This window comes from Aotus nancymaae, unplaced genomic scaffold (genome assembly GCF_030222135.1).
Source record: "Aotus nancymaae isolate 86718 unplaced genomic scaffold, 86718_ANA_hifiasm-v0.15.2.pri h1tg000011l, whole genome shotgun sequence".
Classification (NCBI taxonomy): Eukaryota; Metazoa; Chordata; class Mammalia; order Primates; family Aotidae; genus Aotus; species Aotus nancymaae.
The window spans coordinates 9,840,748-9,864,557 of NW_026988422.1; the positions used below are offsets into that span (position 1 = coordinate 9,840,748).

The window sequence follows — 23,810 nt, forward strand, 5'->3', positions numbered from 1 at the left end:
TTTCAACAATAAATAAATCTCGGCACACCACTGGAAACACACATGGCCTTTAAAACTATTCTTCAACACCAGTGTCAAATAGAGTACCAGCATATCTGTGGGGCAAAACACCAGGTTCCGTGGGAGATATGAGGAAAAGCCAGTCACCTAAAGTGACAACACTTTACCACTCATCTTATTGAATGAAAGTTGCATTTAAAAACTGACAGATTATGTGTGGAGACCTCTCTTATACTGTTGTGCTTTAGTGTATAAGAAAAAGAACACTTTTATTCTCAATCATCAGGAAAACAAACGCTGCTCCTAGGCTTTCCTGAAACTGTCAAGATAAATGAATGAAGTAAAAACTGGAGTTACGTGTATATGTAGACAGAGCACTAACTAACTAGATACGCCGCTACTGACCTCATCAACTTGCTGTTCCAGCTTCAGATTTGCTTTGCTCAGGCTGCTGAGCTTCTCCTCCTCCACGTGCAGGTCATCCAGAGTCTGCTGATGGGCCTCCTGCACAACCTTGGCTGCTCTGTTAAGTTTGCTGATATCCTCATTTAGAAACTCTACTTCCTCAGTCAGGTTCTTGACCTGTGGGAAGAAGATGACAGCTTTATTAAAGCCACTGCTGGAATGCTGGGTATAACGCTGAGGGTCGTCTCTCTTTTGTATTCCAGAACAACCTATGAGGTATCTGGTGTCATCAAGAGCTGCATTTAGCCAAATTCCTGAAGCACTGTCTAAAACTGAATTTAGCTTTTCTCCCACAAAAGTATCTGTTATCTGTCATGGTCAGGAAATGAAGTCTTCTGTCTAAACATTAATATGGATAAATAATTAATATTATTTATTCATTAACGTTATCAATATGAAATAAATTGGATGGCCAATTTAACTCACAGTATTATATAACAAGGCAATTGCACTTTCTTTTGAGGTGTCATGGCATGTACTGATTGTGTTGTGCCTCAATATCCCAAGAAAATGGCAGTTAAAGAAAGGTTCCAGCTGATAAAACATGCAAACACGGACATTGACTATATCAGCCCCATGTGCTTTTTATGAAAGGGAATATAAAAATAAGAGTGCTATTTAATAGTCTGCCAAAATTATGGTGTCACCGTGGAGACTGTTTATCTGAGGCTTGATGCGGACTCCTCACTGTCCTCAATCCACACAGATGCACAAGTTAACCCTCAACCAAACCCTCAGCCCAAACAAACAAAACAGGAAAGTCCTTAACTAGAATTAACTGACATCTTCCAGGTCAAACTCTAAATCAATGATACAGCAGGGGACTCAGGCACACCCCAAATTATCTTTTAGCAAACCATATCATGCTCACTCTCCTTCCAAAAAAAATGGTTTCTTACAGGCCCGATGAAACCATTTTATTCTATTATAGAGTTCAGATGCAATAGGATTGGAACAAATGAAAATGTTTCATTTGGGAGATTAAATAAGGTTCCATAAGTTCAAATTGGAAATTTGAATCAGGACAGCACAGTTTATCAGACCCTATATTTTGTGCCAGTTCTTACTCTCAATGCTATAAAATTGCAGGCCGCTGTTTTAATAAACAGAGCAAGTCGGATACCAAAACCTGATTTGAGAGTGGAATTCTGGCTGCTAGGCCTTCTTAACTAACACTATGGAAAAAGTACCTTGTGTTCTGTAGCACGCTTCTCCTTCTCTGACTTCGCCAATATTGTTTCCAGGTCATCGATTTCTTTCTTCAACTCAGAACATTCATCTTCAAGTTTCCGCCCCCTGGCAGTCAGCTCAGAATTTATCTCCTCTTCTTCCTCCACCCTCTCCGACAGCGCCTTTACTCTGGCCTCCAGCTGGACCTTGGATTTAATCAGCCACTCGCACTGCTCGTCAACATTTCCCCGTGTCTCTTGCTCCTGCCATGATGAGGAGAAAATTGTTGCCAACAGCTGGAAGTAATTTATCAGCTAGGAGAAAATGCTACTAACACATAGCAAAGAGATAATTGCCTGCCCTCCGTCCAGCACTTTCACCTGTCTTTCCTAAACAGCTGCAATAATATTCCCAGGTCCCTGATCCGATCACTAAGAAGTGGAGAAGTAGCTTCTGTTTGGAGGTGCTCTCAATCTCTCAGGCCAATTCAGTAGATTAGATTACCTCTTCTAAAGCACTTAATAGAATCCTGGTGGCCTAAAGGAGCTAGCGTGCCTCCAAAAATCAGTGGTGTGCTGCTTAAATCACAGCTTCTGGAAACATCCATATGGGCACAGAGTTTGAGGTTGATAACTGCTTAGAAAATCATCTTTTAAGAAAGCAGAGTTCCCTCAGAATATTGCATTATAGCTATTATAAGTGCATGGATGTACTTGTTTAATATACATCTCTTCTAATAAATTGAGCTGAGTTACATGTTTTTTAAATTTGTTGGCTAAATTTAGAATTCATAAGGTTATTTGCAAGTCATTAACTAGATTTCACTGTTATTTCCAACTAAAATTTTTGCCTCAATGATTCTGCCAGCACAAAGTTCCACGAAGAGCATCTAGTACTCTTTATCCTTTCACAGGCACTGCCTCCAGCTCTTACTGGGTGACCTATTGTTCCTGTGTTATGGGTCAAGTAAAAAATAAAGGGGCTTTTTGCTACAGAGCACCTTTCATAACTTTAAACCCCTCTATCTTTTTTAGAGGCTAAATAAACCTCTTCTTCATAAGCAAGTTCTTAATTGTTGGAGATCTGTTATAACTTCACATGCATTTTCATCTTCCATCTCTAGACCTCATTCATCCTTCACAATATGCCAGTTGGACAATGTAGCAATGATCCATTTGCCTCAGTTAACTTGTATCTGCTAATTAGATCAAGAGTCGGGGACTGGGGGGAGGTAAAAATCCAGGCTACTGGTCTCTGAGTAGCTCCTGGCTGGAGAATGGCTGCCTACCCAGCAAACTGGGCTCAAAGAGGCACAGATGGAGAGAGGTATAGAATAACAAATCTACAACTTCACTGATGACCCCAAAACAGGGGCTAAATAAAAAGAAGTATCAGGACATTTGGGAAGGGTCAATGCAAATGAGAGACGCTTCCAATGCATGGCAAATAATGGGGACATTTTATCTTAGTTCACCCCAGGGTGACAAGCAGAACAGTTATTTGCTGTATTCCATTCAGCCTGTATACAAGACCTGTCACCATCACTGAACAAAGAGGACAGTCCAATCGACCATCATTGATCTCTTCATTAAACACGACAGCAGGATTTGGGGGCCGGCTGAGCAACGGTGTGGCAGTTTAGCCGTAGGAAGAGTCTTTCCCCAATGGCAGCTATTCTTTGACGTACTCACCATATTAATTGGAATGGGGTCACTCAGTTCTGGTGGAATTTTGACTAAGCAAAGAAGGATTTCAAATATTTCTTTTTTTCTTTTTTTTGGATTCTTTTGTGTTTAGATTTGTCTCTTAAATAATAAAATAGATATAATGTATATATTATATCATATATATAATAATATTTAATGATAGTTCTGTCAACTTCTTCATCACAGTTACAATCTGAACTCATTTCAGCCTTCTCGGGTTTGCTCTGGAGTTTGCGTCCATGTGATTCCCATGCTCCCCGCGATGATCTTTCACATGCATCCCAAGCTTTTGCTTACTATGCCCTACACAAGCCGGGTCCATTTCTAGCTCCTGCATCACTCCAGGTAACACTGGCTATTTTCCATCAGTAGGAAGAATGATGGAACTTACCTCTTCCCTGAGCCAAAATATTTTACAAATTGTGATTCTTAACAGTTCTTACAGTCACTTTGAAATGGGGTCCAGGAATTTGTATTTTTAATAAGCATACCAGGTAAGACTGGTATACACTGAAGTTCTAGAACCACTGCTATGTTAAATATGATCAGAAATGCAGGTTCAGATGTAAAGTCTTATGTAAAATATAGCCTGTTGGAATGCTGGCAGATAATACAGCTCCAAAATATTAAAGAGTAATAATAATAAAAGAATAACTTGCATCAGTCTGAAAGTACTAAATTTTCTCTGTTTTTGGTAAAATTTAAAAACAAGAAAAACTGTTGTTTCTTGTTTGAAAAAACAAGAAAAATTATATTTGAACCAGCATTTTTTCAACTTAACAATGTGCTAAGTAGAGAGGAGAGCATTACAAAGGTGGTTAAAATTTCTTCCTGGCCCTTTGGGCTGTTTTGGGATCACAGGAGTCCAAGTGGCCAGGGAGGAGTAACATGAAAGACAGTGAGTAATGACATAGTAGTATCAGAACGTAGACAGAAGCTTCAATGCCCAAACCAGGGGTTTGGAGTCTAAAATGTACATATTATATAATCTGAGGGTTGCTCACCAGGGAAGCAACATGATGCTTTTTTAAAGACAATGGTTCTTAATCCAGACTGGATATCAGAGTCACCCATACAGATTATTTGGACCCACACAGAGTCTGCTTAATCAAAATATCTGAGAATGGGGTACAGGCATATTTATTTTTATTTTTAACGTTTCACAAATGAATTTGATACAAAGCCAAGGTTAAGAACTGTTTTAAGAACTCATCTCATTAGTCTTGTTGATCTGGACCCAGGAAGGGAAAGTAGGGAGACAAAAATCAGGATATCCAACTAGAAGTACACACAACATTTCTGAAGATCTCAATCAAACTTTTCTTGGGACCTACCAAAATCCTGTCTGCTGATTTGCTAATGGATCATGGGCTACATACAAACTCTAAATTAAGACCCAGAGCTTCCTGGCCTCCATGATGTGCTATTATATTGTAAAAATCCATCTGATAATTTGTCCCTTTTTAAAAGATGTCTTGCCAGTGAAATCACTTCACTGTGAAACAGGGTGTCTCTTTGTTTTCATTGTCTTTGGTTTTATAAAATCCTTTGGTATTTGTAAAACATGCACATCTATTTTTTTTTTCCACATCAACACGGCCTGCTTAACAAGGGAGTCTAATTAAAAACTTTATTTAAAGAACAAATGGTGGGGCTACTCACAGCCTGAAGCTGAAGAATCAGGTCATTTTTTTCCTTGGTGAGGGAGACTTGCTTTGCTTTCAGTTCCTCCCTCTGAAACTCTGATTTCTCCAAGGCTTTCTGCAATTGTGCACACTCTTCCTTCAGTCTAGCTATTTCTTCTCCTACTTCTGAAGATTTAACAAGAGGCTTGATCTTGAAGAAGAGCCTCATCCAGGGCCAGTTCTTCACAGCCATGAAAGCTCTTATGTTCCACTGGATCAAAATAAGTGCATCCCTAAATCAAGAGAGAAAAAAGAAAAGCAAGTTAGCCTAGACTATAGGACACTTAGTTCCCAAATTAAGATTCTCAGTAAACACATCTTTTTTAGGAGGTATAAAACATTCTTATTAGTCTTCAAAGCACTTTTATATATAGATTGCCATTTGATTCTGACAAAACCCTCCAAGGGATATCTGGGGTTGCCAGTATTATGGACTAGATATCTTAAAAATGTTCCCACCACAAACATTCCTTGAATGAGAGCTGAGCCTAAAGAGAGTAAGACATATAGAAAGCAACAAAACCCTGAACGATAAGTGAATACATGCATAGCTTGGCCGTCTTTATGGAAGTAGGGAACCAGTCTTGGTATTGTAAGAGTTTGTATTTTCATATTCACGTGGATAAAAAGGTAAGACAGAAACCTTCAAAGAATCTTGCCCGTAATAAAAAGGAGGAATGAAAAATCAACCCCACCAGCAAAGAGAGATATCAAATTAAAGTACATCTGATTCGGTATGAGTGAAGACAAATCCTACTTCAGATTTTTTTAATGGTCCAGTACCACTGAAGTATTTAAGGTTTAAATTATACTGCCTGAATGGTACAGAAAAATACAAGAAATGAGCACAGTGATTTTTTTTACACTAATAATAAATACCTTTTGGACCCTTGGGGTAGGAAAATGCAAAATTACATTGAAAAAAATATATCTTAAAACCAAGCACCAGAAATTCTCCTAGATAAGGGCCCCTGAAGAGGGCTTACAATCCAAAGTTACAAAACACATACAGAAAAAATTGATCATCAATGAAATTGAGCACATATAATAAAAAGTTTGATGAAACCCTCGAGATTTTCAGATAATTGAATTATCTGATGAAGACTATTAAATGATGTGAAAAATTATCAAAGTATAAAGGAAAGAACTTTAGAAACAATGAACCATATGATAAAAGGACATACAGACTTGAAAGAAGACCAAATAAAATGTCTAAAACTAAAAAAAATGTCTAAAACTAAAAAAATAGCAATTGAAATCAAATACTCAGTGGAAAAATTAAGCAGGTTATTAGACACACTGGAAAAAAAAAAAAAAACTAGTGAATTAAGAAAAGAATAAACCCCCACAGCTCCAGACTCCAGGATGGCCCTTACAACCTCAGGTTCCCGGCCTGCCCCAGTGCCAGTCCAGACATGCAGCCTCAGACTGCAAGCCCACCCTCAGTGACCCAGGCTCCAGGACCATCCCATTAATCAGTCCAGTCCCCACAGACCAGACTTCAGACTTGTCCCCGTGGACCCAGTTAAGAAGGGTGTTCCAGTAGATCTTGACCAAAGACACAAATCTCTTGGCCCTAGGATCCAGACATACTCTCACTAGGTCCACTACCATGGACTCAGACACCAAGGCTTGCCCATGTGGATCCAAGCTCTGGTGTATACAGCCTCCAGGATAATCTTCATGGACCCAGGAACTGGGCCTGGATGTGCACTGAAACTGTCACTGAAGGAATGTATTCTCTCCCCGTGTCCACAAGGGGGCATAGTTTCAAAGGCAAGAACTTCCCAGCACCATACATCCACCCATGTCTCCATCTGGGAGCTTAGAGGTCTTTGTTTAACTTTCGCATGTGCAGGATGATAATCAAAGATCAGTCATTCCAGCAGAAGTTTAAAGGAACTCCTTTCATAGGACAGAAAACTTGAATAGGGCGGGAATATCTCCCAGGTTAAAAGTCCCCTTCTCTATCATCTGGGTGGACTCCATTTCTGGATTCCCTTCCATGACAGCATGGAAACTCGCTCTCTCTCTCTTTCTCCTTTTTTTCTCTCTCTCTGCCTAAATAAATCACTTTCTGTAAAACTCTTTGGAGTTCAATATTTACTTAATCACTCACCATGCCCAGCGGGGTCCTCTCCCCCATTCTTGAGTGAGGGACCAAGTGCCTGGAAGAACACAGCCCACTGGGGAGTAAACTAAGCCCATTGTCCGCAATCCAGTCACACAACCAGGCCATCATGCCCCAAGACTCACCAGTGGACCCTACCAGCTGAACTGCCAAGAATCTCTGACGGAGCTTACTGAAGAAGAGCTTTTCCTGTTGAAGCCAGCCTATAAAAACTAAAAGTCATACCACTTCAAATGCACAAACACTAATGTAAGGCCACAAGGATCATGAATAATAAAAAAAAAAATGACACCACCAAAGGAAGAAAAATATGACACACTCCTTAAAAAATGGAGCTCTACAAAGTAACAAAATCAGGCACTGGAGAGGTAATAAATTATAGGTTTATGAAAAAAATACACAATCAAAATGGACATCTGGAGCAGTTAGGGACAAAGGCCTACAATCTCTAGCCAGGATGTCTGGAGAAGGTCTTTTCCAGTCAAAGCCAGTTCATAAATATGGAGGAGGGTGGCTGCTATTTCTTCAAATGTGCAGACATGCATGCAAAGCTACAATAAACATGAAAAATCAGGAACACAGAACAGAATAAAAAGAATGAAATAAATCTCTAATAACCAATCCTAAATGGAAATCTATGAATTGCTGACAAAGAATTCAAAACAATGAACTTTTTTTAAAAAAAAAAAGCTTAGTGAGCTACAAGAGAACAACTAGACAAATCAGAAAAATAATATATGAACAAAAGGAGAAGTTCAACAAGGAAATGAAAACCATTAAAAAGAATGACATAGAAATTCTGGAATTTAAGAAAACAATGACTGGATTGAAAAGTTCCATGGAAAGTATAAATGCAATCAAGGGGAAGAATCAGTGAGCTCGAGGACAGGTCTTTGAAATTACTCATTTAGAGGAACAAAAAGGAAAAACAAATGAAAAGAATGAAGAATGCCTGCAGCGCTTATAGGATACCATGAAGCTTACTGGTATATACATTATAGGAGTCACAGAAGGAGCAGAGAAAGAACTTTTAAATATGGAGAGGAAAACAAACATCTAGATTCATCATGCCCAAAGAAACCCAAGTAGATCAAATATAAAGAGAGCTTTACCAGTACATATTATAATGAAACTCTCAAAAGTCAAAGACAGAATTTTGAATAAAGCAAAAGCAACTTGTCACATATAATGAAACCCTCATGAGACCAGGAACAGATTTCTTAGCAAAAAACCTTGCAGACCAGGAGACAGTGGTATGATATAATCAAAGTGCTAAAAGATAATAAAACTAAGAACAACCAACCAGAAATACTGTATCCAGCAAGGCTATACTTTAGAAATGGAGAGATAAAGACTGCCACACAAACATAAGCTGTGGGAGTTTATCATTACTAACTGCCTTACAAGGAATGCTAAAAGGGGTTCTTCAAGTTGAAACAAAAGGAGGCTAACTAACCACATGAAAATATATAAAAGTGTAGAACTCACTGAAAAGCATATAGTCAAATTCAGAATGATACTGTAATAATGGGGCATAAACCACCTTTAACTCTAAAATAAAAGCTAATGTACAAAATTATTTAAAATTACTATAACTGCAATAACTGATTAATAGATACACAATATTAAAAATATTAAAGAGTGACATAAATAACATAAAATGTGGGGACAAGATAAGTTAAAGTTGAGAGTTTTTATATGTAGTTGAAGTTAAACTATTGCCAGCTTAAAATAAGATGTTGTCAGCTTAAGATAAACATGTAACTACAAGATGTTTTATGTAAGCCTCATGGTAACCACAAAGAAAAATCTTCTAGTAAATACACAAAAGATTAAGAGAACGAAATAAATACCTAGCATTACAAACTATTATCACATCACAAAGGAAATCAGAAAGAAACAAACAATTTTAAAAAGTCAGAAAACAATTAACAAAATGGCAGTAGTAAGTCCATATCTATTAATATTTACTTTAAATATAAATGAAATACGTTCACCAATCAAAAGACAGAGTGGCTGAATGAATAGAAAAACCAAACCCAACTATACACTGCCAACAAGAGACATATTTTAGCTTTGAGAACATACACAGATTAAAAGTGAAGAAATGGAAAAAAGGTATTCCAGGCAAATGGAAACTAAAAAAGATCAGGGATAGCTATAGTTATATCAGACAAAATATATATAAGTCAAAAACTGTATCAAGAGATAAAGTTATTACATAATGACAAATGAGTCAATTCATCAAGATGATATAAATATCTTTATATTTGACAAGATTTAACATCCATCCAATATAAAAATTTTCAACAATGTACGTATAGAAAAGAGGCACCTCAACATAATAAAGGTCATATATGACAAGCCCACAGCTAACAGCATACTTAATGGTGAAAAACTGAAAGCTTTTCCTCCAAGGTCAGGAACAAGACAAGAATGACCACTCTCAATACTTTTTTTCAATATAATACTGAAAGTCCTAGTCAGAGTAATTAGCAAAAAGAGGAAACAAAAGCCATTCAAATTAGAAACAAATAATTTAAACTATCTCATACAGAAAACCCTAAAGACTACCAAAAAAAAATAGAATTCATACATTTGTAAGGTTACAGGACAAAAAAATCAACATAAAAAGTTAGTAACATTTCTACATACTAACAATGGACTAGCCAAAAAAGAAGTCAATTTATAATAGCAACAAAAAATAAAATACATGGGACTAAATCTTAAATAAGAGGTAAAAGATCTGTATGTTGAAAACTATAAAACATTGATGAAAGAAATTGAAGACACAAACAAATGCAAAAATACCCTGTGTTCATGAATTGAAAGAACACAGGATATTTTTGGTTAAAAGTTCATAGTCCCCAAAGTGATCTACAGATTCAATGCAACCCCTTTCAAAAGTACAGTGGCATTTTTTACAGAACTAGGAAAATCTTCCTAAAATTTATATGGAAGCATAAAAAAACCACAAATAGCCTAAACAGAAGAAACAAAGCTGGAAGAACCACATTACCTAATTTCAAAATATGCTACAAAGCTATAGCAATCAAAACAGCATGGTATTAGCATAAAAACAAACATACAGACCAATGGAACAGTGCAGAGAACCCAGAAATTAATCTATGCATTTATAGTCAATTGATCTTCAATAAAGTTGCTAAAAACACACATTATAGAAAGGGCAGTCTCTTCAATAAATGGCATTAGTAAATTAGATATCTACATGCAGAAGAATAAGTGAATCTTCATCTCATACCATATTCAAATATAAGCTCAAGATGAACTAAAGACTTAAATGTAAGATATGAAACTGTAAAATTACCAGAAGAAAACTTGGAGAAAAATCTTCTTGACATTGGTTTTGGCAATTTTTTAAAAATGTGACCCCAAAATCAAAGTCAACACAAGCGAAAATAGACAATGAGATTACATCAAACTAAAAGTGTCTGCACAGCAAAGGAAACAATAAACAAGGAGAAGACAACCTGTGGAATGGGATAAAATATTGGCAAACTATACATGCAATAAAGGGGTAATATTCAAAATATATAAGGAATTCAACTCTATAGCATGAAAACAAATAACCCCATTAAAAATCAGCAATGAACCTGATAGACAGTTCTTGAAAGACTACAAATGGCCAATGATTATATGAAAAAATGTTCAACATCACTAATTATCAGGGAAATACCAATCAAAACCATAATGAGATATCACCTTACATCTGTTAGAATGGCTACTAATAAAGACAAAAGATAACTGTTGGCAAGTATGTGGAAAAATGGAGCCCCTGTACACTGTTGATGGAAATGTAAATTGGTGCAGTCATTATGGAAAACAGTATGAAGAAAAATACTTAACAAAACAAAATACTAATGAAATTATTATTTTGAAGAAATATCTACACTACCATGTTCGTTGTACTGTTATTCACAATAGCCAAGATATGGAATCAACTTAAGTATTTATTGACAAATAAATAAATAAAATGTGGCAAATGTATACAATGGAATATTATTCAACCTTAAAAAAGAAAACATTGTCATTTGTGACAATATGGGTTAACCTGGAGGACATTATGCTAAGTATAATAAGCCAGGCACAGAAAGACAAATACAGCATGATCTCACTCATATGTGGGATATTAAAAAAGTCAAACTCACAGAGATAGAGAGTAGAACGGTGGTTACCAGAAGCCAGGGCATGGGGAAAATTAGGAGCTGTTGCTCAAAGGACACAACATTTCAGTTATGCAGGATGAGTAAGTTCTGAGGATCTAATATACAGTATGTTACTAATACTGTATGGTATACTGGAAATTTGCTAAGAGAGTAGCTCTTAAGTGTTCTCACCACATGTGTATGTGCACACACACACACACACACGACAGATAATTTTGTGAGGTGATACTTAATTAGCTTGATCGTGGTAATGATTTCACAATACATACATCTATCAAAACATCAAATTATACACCATAAATACATAGAATTTTTGTCAATTATAACTGAATAAAGTTGAAAAGGGAAGAAGAATAAACACAAAGAAAGTAGAAGAAAGGAAAGAATAAAAATAAGATCAGAAATTAATGATCAGAAAAAAATTTTAAGTGGTTTATTAAACACACTAAATAAACATGTGGCATGAATGGTCAAGAAAAAGGAGAGAAGGCACAAGAAAACAATACTAGGAATGATAACATTCTAGAAATAGAAATAATTTAGGATTATGCACTAGGAATAGAATTACAGATACAATAGAGATTTAAAAATAATAAGGCCAGGTGTGGTGGCTCACATCTGTAATCCCAACACTTTAGGAGGCCGAGGCAGGCAGATCACTTGAGGCCAAGAGTTCCAAAGCAGCCTGGCCAGAATGGTGAAGCATTATCTCTACTAAAAATACAACAGTTAGCTGGGCATGGAGGCACATGCCTGTAATCTCAGCTACTCAAGAGGCTGAGACACAAGAATCATTTGAATCAGGGAGGTGGAGGTTGCAGTGACCCGGTATCACGCCACTGCTCTCTAGCCTAGGCGATAGAGAGAGACTCTGTCTCAAAAATTAAATTAAATTAAATTAAATTAAAACTCTATCAAATCAAAAAACTCAAAAGAAATGTAAATTTTCTTTTTTAATAAAAGAAAGCTTTCCTGTACTAATTCAAGAAGAAAATATCTCATTAGACATGTAACCAATAAATAAATGGAATCAAAATTATAAAAACTATCACAAAAGAACCACCAGATCCAGATGATTTTATAGGCAACGCCCACTAAAGATTCAAATATACAGTTATAAATTGGTTCATGTTTTGAAGAGAGTAAACATTCTTCAACTGTTTTATGAGGTTAGGATAACCTTGATTCAAGTTCAGATAACGCAGCAAATGAAAAGAAAATTACAGACCAATCTTATTCATGAATATTGATGTAAAAATCTCATGGTAATATTACAATCAAATGCATCAATGTATGAAAATACTTCTTAACCAAAGTAAGTTTAACATTTTTAAAAATCTGTTAATATATTTCCACACATTTATAGATTAATTTAGAAAAACTAGGTGATTGTTTCAATAGATGTAGATAAATGATTAAATCATTTCCTGATAAAAATGCTTAACAAAACAAAATAGAAGCAATGTCCTTCATACAATAAGTCATATCTACAAAAAAAAATCTACAGAAAACATCATTCTTTAAAGAGAAATGATAACTTTCCCCAAAGTCAGAAATATGAAGACATTTGGGAAAAGTTTTTGAAGGCTGATATACCTTAAGTGGTGAGAACATGGGACAAGGGACTCTCACACATTACTGGTGGAGAGTATGCTATATTGGAAATCAACGTGGCAACATCTTGCAAAGCTGAAGTTGTGTGTGATCTAAAACCTATTATTAATTCATCCTCTAGAGAAATGCCTCTCAAAGTGTGTGCCTCAGACCAACTGCTGTCCACAAACTCTTACCAGAAAATGTAGTATTTTGAGTAACGAAGGCCTCAAGAAACTCTTACAAATATGTATGGGGAGACATTTACAAAAATGTCACTACAGAAGTTGGTAGCAAAAAAAAAAAAAGGAAATAACGAATTTACTTAAGCTGGAAAATGGATAAATTATTATGATATATTCATTTAATAGAATACTATAGAGTAGTTAAAATCAATAATCTAGCCCTAGATTTATTAACAATGATATATTCCAAAGAATAATACTGAACATAAAAGACAAACTTCAGGACAATATATACAGAATATTATTTACATGAAGACTAAGCACATGTAAAATCATGTCATATTTTAAGGATATCTGCATATCAAGTAAGTAAAGGTATAAAAACATACTTTTATATGATTTATATATAAAACATGGAATGAGAAACACAAACTCAGGATCTGAGAAGACAAAGTTAAGACTTGGATTACAGCGGAACTATATGGGAGCTTCAACTATGTATGTTAATTTTCTAAATGTTGTTAGCAATTACAGAAAAAAAAATTGTTAAGAGTTGGCTGGGTGCCATGGCCCATGACTGTAATCTCAGCATTTTGGGAGGCTGAGGCAAGAGATTTGCTTGAGCCCAGGAGTTTGAGACCAGCCTGGACAACATAGGGAGACCCTGTTTCTACAAAAAAAATTTAACAATAATAATGTTAATAATTGATATGCTTTCATGATGGCTCCATGAGTATGCATTATAATATTTTCTGTATTTTTTATTTGCTGGAGATCTTTCACAATAATCTTTGAAGTCACGATTTAGACAGAACGGATCATAAAGGCTTCACTTTAGACATGAAGAAAGTAAACTATGGAGAAATTAAGACCCTTACCCAAGTTTACACAACTAGTCCTAGAAGCCATGTTCTCTGATCTCCAGACCCCTATACCACATTGACCACTATATGAGAGTCAGAGAAGACCCTTAAGAGTCATCTCTCTAATATCTTTAACATCACCATGAAATAAGCATTTTCTCTCAGGAAGAAACAGAATTAACAAACTGTCAATCAAACAAGTTATACCAAGATCTGCAGACCTCTCTTCAGAAGATAATATATGCTAAGGAAAAAGTAAATACAACTTCAGCATCACTTGGTTCACTTCAGCATCTTCATCTCTCATTGTTTAGAGATTTTCCTAGCTTGCTTTCCATGATTCTATTAAAGAATAGACAAACATATGAAAAAATGCTCATCATCACTGGTCATTAGAGAAATGCAAATCAAAACCACATTGAGATACCATCTCACGACAGAATGGCGATCATTAAAAAATCTGGAGACAACAGATGCTGGAGAGGATGTGGAGAAATAGGAACACTTTTACACTGTTGGTGGGAGTGTAAATTAGTTCAACCATTGTGGAAAACAATGTGGCGATGCTTCAAGGACCTAGAAACAGAAATTCCATTTGACCCAGCAATCCCATTACTGGGCATATATCCAAAGGATTATAAATCGTTCTACTATACGGACACATGCACACGAATGTTCATTGCAGCACAGTTTACAATAGCAAAGACCTGGAACCAACCCAAATGCCCATAGATGATAGACTGGGCAGGGAAAATGTGGCACATATACACCATGGAATATTACACAGCCATCAAAAACGATGAGTTCAAGTCCTTTTTAGGGACATGGATGAACTTGGAAACCATCATTTTCAGCAAACTGACACAAGAACAGAAAATCAAACACCACATGTTCTCATTCATAGGCGGGTGTTGAACAATGAGAACACATGGACACAGGGAGGGGAGCATCACACACTGGGGTCTGTTGGGGGGAAACAGGGGAGGGACAGTGGGGGGTGGGGAGTTGGGGAGAGATAGCATGGGGAGAAATGCCAGATATAGGTGATGGGGAGGAAGGCAGCAAATCACACTGCCATGTGTGTACCTATGCAACAATCTTGCATGTTCTTCACATGTACCCCAGAACCTACGATGCAATAAAAAAAAAGAATAGACAAAACCAATGCCTAAGAATGTCCAAGCATGGTGATAAATGTCCCTAGTGAACCTGCCTGAAATAAAGTAAGAAAGTTATAATTATATGTCAACAAGAGCCACAGTTTCTGACCCAGGGGAGGTAATAAAGGGGTCAGAACACCTTGGTCTTTGAAGCGTACTTCCTCGCAGAGTTGGCTATGGGATATATGCAAACCTTTCCAGGTCAGCTTCTGATATAAATTGTGAGTCACACCACTGTCAGAAATCCAGACTTCTCAAAATACAAAGATCCTCCCAAAGGGAAGCCTGAAAGCACGGCAAGAAATATCTGAATTGTGCTTATACTTGGTTAAATAGGGCAATAAAATCCTTTGCACTCTGTCTTTTTGTAATATCATGATTTTAAAATGTTTGGCCAGGTTGGTGGCTTACAACTGTAATCCCAGCACTTTGGGGGGCTGATGTGGGTGGATCATGAGGTCAGGAGTTCAAGACCAGCCTGGCCAACATGGCTAAACCTCATCTCTACTAAAAATACAAAAAATTAGCCAGGTATGGTGATGGGTGCCTACAATCCCAGCTACTCTACTCGGGAGGCTGAGGCAGAGAATTGCTTGAACCTGGGAGGCGGAGGTTGCAGTGAGCCAAGAGTCCATCACTGCACTCCAGCCTGGGCGACAGAGCGAGACTCTGTCTCAATAAATAAATAAATAAGAATGTTTAAGACCCAGCCTAAGCAGAGGAGGCAGCTCTTGCCTGCTATAAGGCAATGAGATTAGGTTGCACTGGTTGAGGCACACTATTATCCTAGCAGTGGGGGTGCAGGGTGGGCATATAATACCTTTCTTCTAGAATCTTCTGGAATTTGATTCGCATCAGTTTGCCCTGTGCTCTGGCTTGGAACAATGTGAAGACTTCAGCTAGTCTTTCATCTCTCATTGCTTCCAGTTGGCCCAGAAACCCAGCTTTAAAAAATACCTAAAAGAAAAGTCAGATGTTAGCTCCACTCATAATGGGTATTCAGCAAAGGTCTATTGATCCTGTGAGCAACTGTTGTGTTCCTAAGGATAACTATATCAATTCCATTTCTTGTTAAATTTATTTAATGTGTAAAATCTACTTCCTAGAAAGTTTGATTTTACAAATCTAAAATGTGCAAAAGACTTTTCATTAAATTGTGGTTCTGTTGTTTGCTTAAGAACTTAAACTATTCTTCCCCTTATTTCTTCCCCTTTTGTCTTGGCTGCTCAGGGAGCCTGGCTTAAGTTTTAACATGGGCTCAGGCATGCAGCGCTCCAAAGTACCAGGTAGGGTTCTGAAAACATTTTCTGTAAAGGATCAGATAGTAAATATTTTTGGGCTTCATGGGCTACATACAATCTCTGTAGGATATTCTTGTTTTTTAAACAAACATGAACTATCTAAAGTCATTTTTGGCTAGTAGGCCATTTAAAAAAAAATAGTCCATGGATATGGCTCTTGGGCCGTAGTTTGCTGACCTCTGTTCTAGAGTAAGGCACTTTTATCTGGGCAGCAAATAATTCACAAAAGTATTTTTTCAAGAATAATTACTAAGAAACAAGGTGAAATGAGTGAGGTGCCTAAGGCACACATTTTATGGAGGCACTCAGTGTGACAGTGTCCTGAGAGTGTGTGCCTCTTAGCCTCACTTGCTCAACCCTGAGAATAAGAGCCTCCTTGAAATTTGTGCCTTAGGAGCTTCACTTGCCTCATGTCAATCTTGGCCCAGATGAATAGCATACAGCAAAAATAACTAAACAGACAAGGAAGGCATTGTCAGTGAAAATCAGCAGAAACAATAAACAACAGAAACTGACTCTCAGTTACTCAAAATGTGGGAGTCACCATTTTATAACCATCTCCTACAGAGTTCTAATTCTATGAGTTCTTTATCCAAAATTTTCCAACTCTCTTTCAAATAATTTGTTTCTTATATGGATGTCATTAGGAACAAACTGATGTTGACTGCCAGATAAGACCAAATCTATTAATTAGTTAGAAGTTTCCCAAAATATGTGGGTCATGCCAAGATCATCTAAGATGCAGTAGAATTTAAGGAATTACGTTTAAGGAAGTTGGTTTTGGATTAATTGTTTGATAGTGGGTTAACTTTGAAGTTTTAAATTACTCAAACAGTCTTCTAGAAATTAGTCCCTAAAAGGATACTGTGGATGAATCCGTTCACACACAGACAAGCCATTAGCTCCAGGAAGTTGATTCACCTTTTTCTAGCTCTGATATATACATATCTTCTCATACCATCAGGTTGATTCAGTATTTTATATCCTGGCAGAAATTTGCTTAGATGACTAATTATAAAAATATAAATGTAGTCAAAAGTGAAGTTTAAAAAACATTGAATTTTTTTCTCAAATAGCACTGAAGTTTTCACCTTCAATTGAAATCTATTTGTGATATTTGTGGTCATGAGCACTGAAGAATGCTTTATAATTGAGTGTTCACAGGTATTTTAAGATACAAACTAGGACCGCCCCCCATTCATCTCTAAATGCATTCTTTGCAATTTTCTGGTTACCTTAGTGATTCCAAATCGGTACTGGGTGTGGTCTATCTCCAAGGAGCCAAGTAACTCTTCAGCTGCTTTTCTGCTGCTCATAAACTTGCGCTTTGGAAAAATCCTCGGATTCAGGATGCAGTACCTAATTTAAAATAAAGAAAAAATCCTGGTGTTGGAAAATCCTATTATTCAAGTAAAGACTAATCTAGACAAATGAGGTGAAAGGAGATACAGATTTTTATCTGTTACTAATATGTTCAATTTTCACAAGATTCTTAGTAACAATAATGAGAGTACAAGCAATAATCTCTTGCATTGGTATAATAGTTTGTACTTTTCATACTGTTTAAAAGGCAACCTCATTTGATTGATTGCTCAATTTAGGCGGTGGCAGGAGTAGGGGGGATTGGAAAAGGAAAGAGAGGGAAGGGGGAAAGCATAAGTTTCTCCACTGCATGGTTAAGGAAACGGAAAAGCAGAGACATTAAATGTCTTTTCCAGGATTCTTTCACCCTGCTGGTGAGTTGGTGAAAACAAGAAATATGCCTCTTAATTCTAAAGCAAGAAATATGTCCCTTTTTACTCCACCAGACTTTGCTCAAATTGACTTGATGACCTATAATTTAAAATTCTAGAATCCAGGAAATAGAAAAGATGCCGCTCCTGCCTCCTGCCATATACCCTGCTGGCTTCCATCCCTTCAGGGGCTTGCTAGTAAAGCCACAGCCTATTTGGATGGCAGCTAAGATTAAGTATACACAACATTTCAGAGATTCAATTCAGCTTCCATATGTTTCTTCTGTATATATTTCTTCTATATGTGGGTCTATTATCTGTTAATAGAGATTTAAGGATATTACAGTTACATGGATGTTGGATTTAAGGGAAAAAATAATGGAACTCTGTCATCATATATCTTACCACCACCAAAACACATCGATTTCTAGTCTGGAGGACATCAACCAAACAAATAATGCATGCCTAAACATGCGGAAAGGGAGGAAAACAGAATGAACAGCCTCTGGCTTCTTGGATCCTGGAACGTATGCTTACCTTTGTTTAAAATCAGCATACAGCAGTCGGTTTGGAAAACCTTCACGGCATATCCTAATCCCTTCCAAGACACCATTACAGCGCAACTGCTGTAGAACCAAGTAAGGGTCCAGTACACCTGGAAAAAATAAGTCATGGTGGGTCTGTGCCTAAAAAAATTATTAGCCCAGATTTTGTACCAATTGCTGCATCTTGGGTTAAAAAGAAATAGTCTGAACTGGATATTTTCTATATGATAGGTCATAGGAGTTTACTCACTTATGGCCTGATAATACTCATGGTAATCATCCTATTATGCAGGCATCTCCAAAAATGACTTGCCTGAAATTCCTTTAACATGGAACAAGCTCCTTAATTCACAGTTAGATGAGATGTTTATAAGCAAATATTTTTGAAAGGCAAAAAGGTTACATTTTTTTGCTAGAATGTAAATGGCTGGTCTCATGTTCATTTTCCAACCAAAACCAGCTAGAAAGGTTGATAAGAACACAAAAGAGAACTGTCATCTCTGTGCAGGAGGGGGATGGGATAAGAAAGAAAGGGGAAGATGGACATAACCACACATTCTGTTTACAATTTTGCTTAGGAAGGACTTGTCCACATCCCAGACTTCATTCTCCCCTTATTTTCGTGAGAGTGTCTAAGTTCTATTCTGTAGTATAAAGCATCCTTCTGTCACCTTCTCATTCATCAAAAGAAGCTCTACTGTAGCTGTCAGGTGCAATCTCCAATAGAAGCCTTTGAAAAATCATCCAAGAAGCCACTGTCCCTGCCCTCAGTGAGTCCTCTGAAAGAAGCCAAGGATCACATCTCCTAACACAAATTCCTACTATGGTATTACATGAAAAATGAAAAAAAAAACAAAAAGGACTCTATGCTCAAGGTCACAGAAATAAACTTAAACCATATACCCATATTTCTATGCTCCAACCCCATTCACAGACAGAAACAGATGATCTATAAGAAGTGACAAGTTGTCCAGGCACAGCAGCTCATTACAGTAATCACAGGACTTTGGGAGGTTGAGGTGCGCAGGTCACTTAAGGCCAGGAGTTCGAGACCAGACTGACCAACTTGGCGAAACCCTGTCTCTACTAAAAATATAAAACTTAGCCAGGCGTAGTGGTACGTGCCTGTAAACCCAGCTACTCAGGAGGCTGAGGAACAAGAATTGCTTGAACCCAGGAGGCAGAGGTTGTGGTGAGCCGAGATCATACCACTGCACTCCAGCCACTGCACTCTAGCTTCAAGGACAAAGCAAGACTCTGTCTCAAAGTGTTATTGTTTTTTTAAAAAGGGGGGTACAAGTAGTAGAATCCTATGACACCTTAACATCAAACTCATTCTCTTTAAGTACATATGAATAACTGTTTGATTAGATCATGAAGCTTTTCTTATGACTTTGTCTTATGACTTTAAGAAAAAAACCAAACCTGCTGAAATCCAAGTTGACTCGATGGGAAGCAACTCTAATAGGTAACAGAATTGCTCCAAAATAGAACGCAGCTAATTAGATTCCTTGCTAGATGGAAGCAGTGTCCCTAGACACATCCAGAAACCCAGCTGATAGGAAACAATGAGGCAAAAACATACAGCCATGAATGAACATGAAGTGTTTGTATTGCAAAAACTCAAACTGCAGCATCATTGTTTTGTATCACACTTTCCCAAAATAAGCCATCGACTGTCAGGATTGGAGTCCTAATTACAGGAGGTTAATAAAAACGCAAGATACTACAGATCCTCAGAAATCAGAACCAGCAACATCTGGCTATGTATTACAAGGGTGGTTAGTGCTCTGAAGACATAGGGCTTGTCATATGCACTCCTTGGAGGCTGACAGCCTCCAAACAAAGCTCCAGAGAGGCCTATAACTCCAAAGAGATGGCGGGGAATCTTCAAGCTCATGAAGTAAGGAAAGTAATCGATGTAGTTAATTTTGGTAAAAGCTTTGTTTGGGGAATTGAAAACATTAAAAAAAAATTACCACCATTTACCTATCACAACATCCCCCTACCACCATTCACTGATCAAAAGATATCCGCTGCCCAGAATTATATAACTAAAAAAATGGATGCTATTAGACAGAGGGAAGAAGATGCTGGCATTGGCAAGGAGGACTAGAGGCTGTTATCACAATTAGAAATGGATTTAGGAACTGTCTTTATGGTCAATCTACATAATTCAGACCAAATAACTTCCTTTATGCTGAAATATCTACCTTAATTCCCTAATTGATTATTCAATTCCTTCTTTTTATAGTTTGCCCTTGTAGGCAATGGCATGGGAGCTCATCCATGTTCAGCATAAATTCAAGAGGAAATTTAAATAGTAATAGCAAACATTCTAATGTCCAATCGAGCCTGCTTTGTGAGATTCTTCTGTACGTTCATTTACAAGGCAATCTTGAGGAGGTTCCAAAGACCTCATTTTTAACATATTTTCATTTTTCTATACGAAATTCTACCCCTATATAAAAGGCACCAATAAATATTTCTTAAAAAGATATTCAATATAGCTAAAATCAAATCTTTTTCCTAGCGTGAATTACAAAGAAATCTAGTTCTTACCTGGCATTTTGTTCACATTGGGATTTAAGCATCTCACAAAATGAGGTGTTGTTGATTTCAGATTAGTCATCAATTTATTCAGGTTTTCCTAAAATGGAGACCATAATAAACACAAAATCACTTTGCAAATCACTAAAAACACTAATCCACCTCACAAATGTCTCCAAATCTATCAACTTAATCTCACAGCCAAGAGATGTATTCTAACAGTAAAATAATGATTTCAACATTCTTTCCTGCCTACCAAATGTACATCATTTCTTTCCTATGGCAAGTCAATATTTATCTGACAGACATAGTTCCATCATGAGTCATCTCTACCTATTTTGAATTTGATAGCAATAACTTATGGCAGGGCAATAAAATGACTTGAAAAAAGAAATTGTTTCTCAAGTTCTCTCTCTGTGGAATATGTTTGTCTTAGGTCAGATTCTCTAGAAGCCGAACCTGAGATGGGAATTCTGGTTCAAGAGATTTATTTAGGGAGTGAAGAAAGCTGGGAAAAGCAGGGGAAGAAGAAAGCATTTAATCAGACTCAGCTTTAGTCTGATCCTTACAAGCAAGAGCTGAAAACACAAATGCACCAATTTCACCACAGGCGGTGCCCCCTTGAAGCAAGGGGGAGGCTAAAGTCTGGAGAGGAGGGCAGAGAGGCAGCATAGCTTCTCCTTTGGCGAAGTCCAATTCTGACAAGTCAGAGTTGTTATGAGCCAATATGCACATCAGCTGGAAGATAGGTGCAGGGATGATAAAGGGGATGTAGGTGGGAATCAACAGTGTCCTCTAAAGCCCTCGATAATAACAACATAAACTTCAACTTTTCCAATGTGCTAACTCCCTATATTTTATCCTTATTTGAAGATGTGAAATGTCACATCAATAATAACATACGTGGATTGTGAAGCAATTAATATATGAATAGATGCAATTAAAAATTACTTTATGCAGAGATGCAATCGTTTGGAATGAAGCTCCTTTCTTTCGTTTCTTCTCCCCAAATGGTATAGCTAGCAAAAAAACAAACAAACAAAAAACAAAGATGAAAACATGCAAAAAGCTCATTTTTGTCCCATTATCATACCCCACTGAAGAAAGCGTAAATTTATCAGAGTTCTAGAACAATATGGCAATATCTACCAAAAGCTTCAAAATATTTATGCCTTTTATCACAAAATGTGTATTTTTACTGCTTTTCCTTAAGGATATAATCAGGCGATTGTGCATACTCATTGAAGCATTATTTAGTCATTGCAAAAAAATTAAGCAAAAATAAAATTAATCAACAAATGCACATTATAGGAGATTAATTTATGGGAGAATATGCATACAGTGAAACAGCTTTTAAAATGATGACATGGATCCACATAACTTCTATGGAAGGATTTCTAGGATATTTGTAAAGAAAAAGTTACTTTACAAAGCCTCAATTTTATATGTGATGATCCTGAGTGTGTATACATGTTTTTAAGTACAGTTGTGTTATGGGTGACTATAAACATGAAAAATGTTGTGAGGTGTAAATACCAAAATGTTAACCGTTTGTTAGTCTATATGGGATTACAGATAATTTTTATGTTCTTTTTTCAGTTTTTCTACATTGTCTCTGTTTTTTAGCAACATTCATGTATTTATTTCCATGATTTATTTAAAAAAACTATTTCCGTTTTCTTAAAGCAAAAAAACCTGTTCTAAGCCAACCAGCTTTACGAACATTTGAATAGGCTAACTCACTAAGATGTGCAACACAGCAGCAATAAAATCCATAGGCAAGCTGGAGAGAATGGGCTAGCTGTCAACATGGAAAACTAATAAAATATTCTCTGTGCCTGAGTAGCAACTGTGCGGTGGCAGATGTCATGAAGTTTAATCACTAATGTTCTTTTGAAACACCTCAAGTCTCTAAGTGAAACACTTGACTTCTTTGTACTTCAGTTTCTCCATCCATGAAAAGGGAGTAACACTATCTTTCATTAATTTTTTATAAAGAATTATAACCCTGGTTTAAATTATTTGGATTCCCCAGGAGAAAGTATAGTTATTACAAGCAATTTAATGTTTGGATCCATCAGAAATGTAGAGGCAAGTATTTTCAAAGAGTGCTTAACGAATTACAAAAAAAAGGCCTTTCTGGACAATTCTTGTCTTGTAGTTCCAAAGAACACAGAACACACCCTGAAGAGTTAGAAGACGATTTCTCCTCTAATTCTCTGCCCAAACCATTCTCTGATCTCTTATGATCAGAGAATTACTCAACTGGGAGTCGTAAGCTTATGTGGCTACTATCAAACAGACTTCTCAGAGGTACTTTAGCAGCTATTAGAATCAGGCAAACGTACTGCCTGAAGATTAGCCGGGTCCAGACACAATAGCTTCCATCTCTTCTTGAGGCAGGCCCAGAGGATTTCAGGCATGTTTCAGAATTATGTCATCATGTGCTGATGAAGCCAGGAAGTGCTAAATTCTCTCTCCATTCCCTATGTCAGTCAGAAGAACCAATCAGCCTGATAAGGGCTGGGAGTTAACA

The 23,810-nt window shown here is 36.9% G+C and overlaps 1 protein-coding gene across 1 annotated transcript in view; it reads right to left on the minus strand.

The window, feature by feature from the left end:
- The window catches only part of MYH15 (myosin heavy chain 15), a 181,916-nt gene that overhangs the window by 71,614 nt on the left and 86,492 nt on the right, over nt 1-23,810 (minus strand). The window contains exons 18-25 of the mRNA XM_064374588.1: nt 22,226-22,293; nt 21,287-21,374; nt 18,717-18,834; nt 17,682-17,805; nt 15,966-16,102; nt 5,004-5,259; nt 1,656-1,898; nt 406-582 (exon numbers count right to left, since the gene is read on the minus strand). Coding sequence (XP_064230658.1) covers nt 406-582; nt 1,656-1,898; nt 5,004-5,259; nt 15,966-16,102; nt 17,682-17,805; nt 18,717-18,834; nt 21,287-21,374; nt 22,226-22,293 — 1,211 coding nt within the window. The remainder of the gene's footprint in view (nt 1-405; nt 583-1,655; nt 1,899-5,003; nt 5,260-15,965; nt 16,103-17,681; nt 17,806-18,716; nt 18,835-21,286; nt 21,375-22,225; nt 22,294-23,810) is intronic.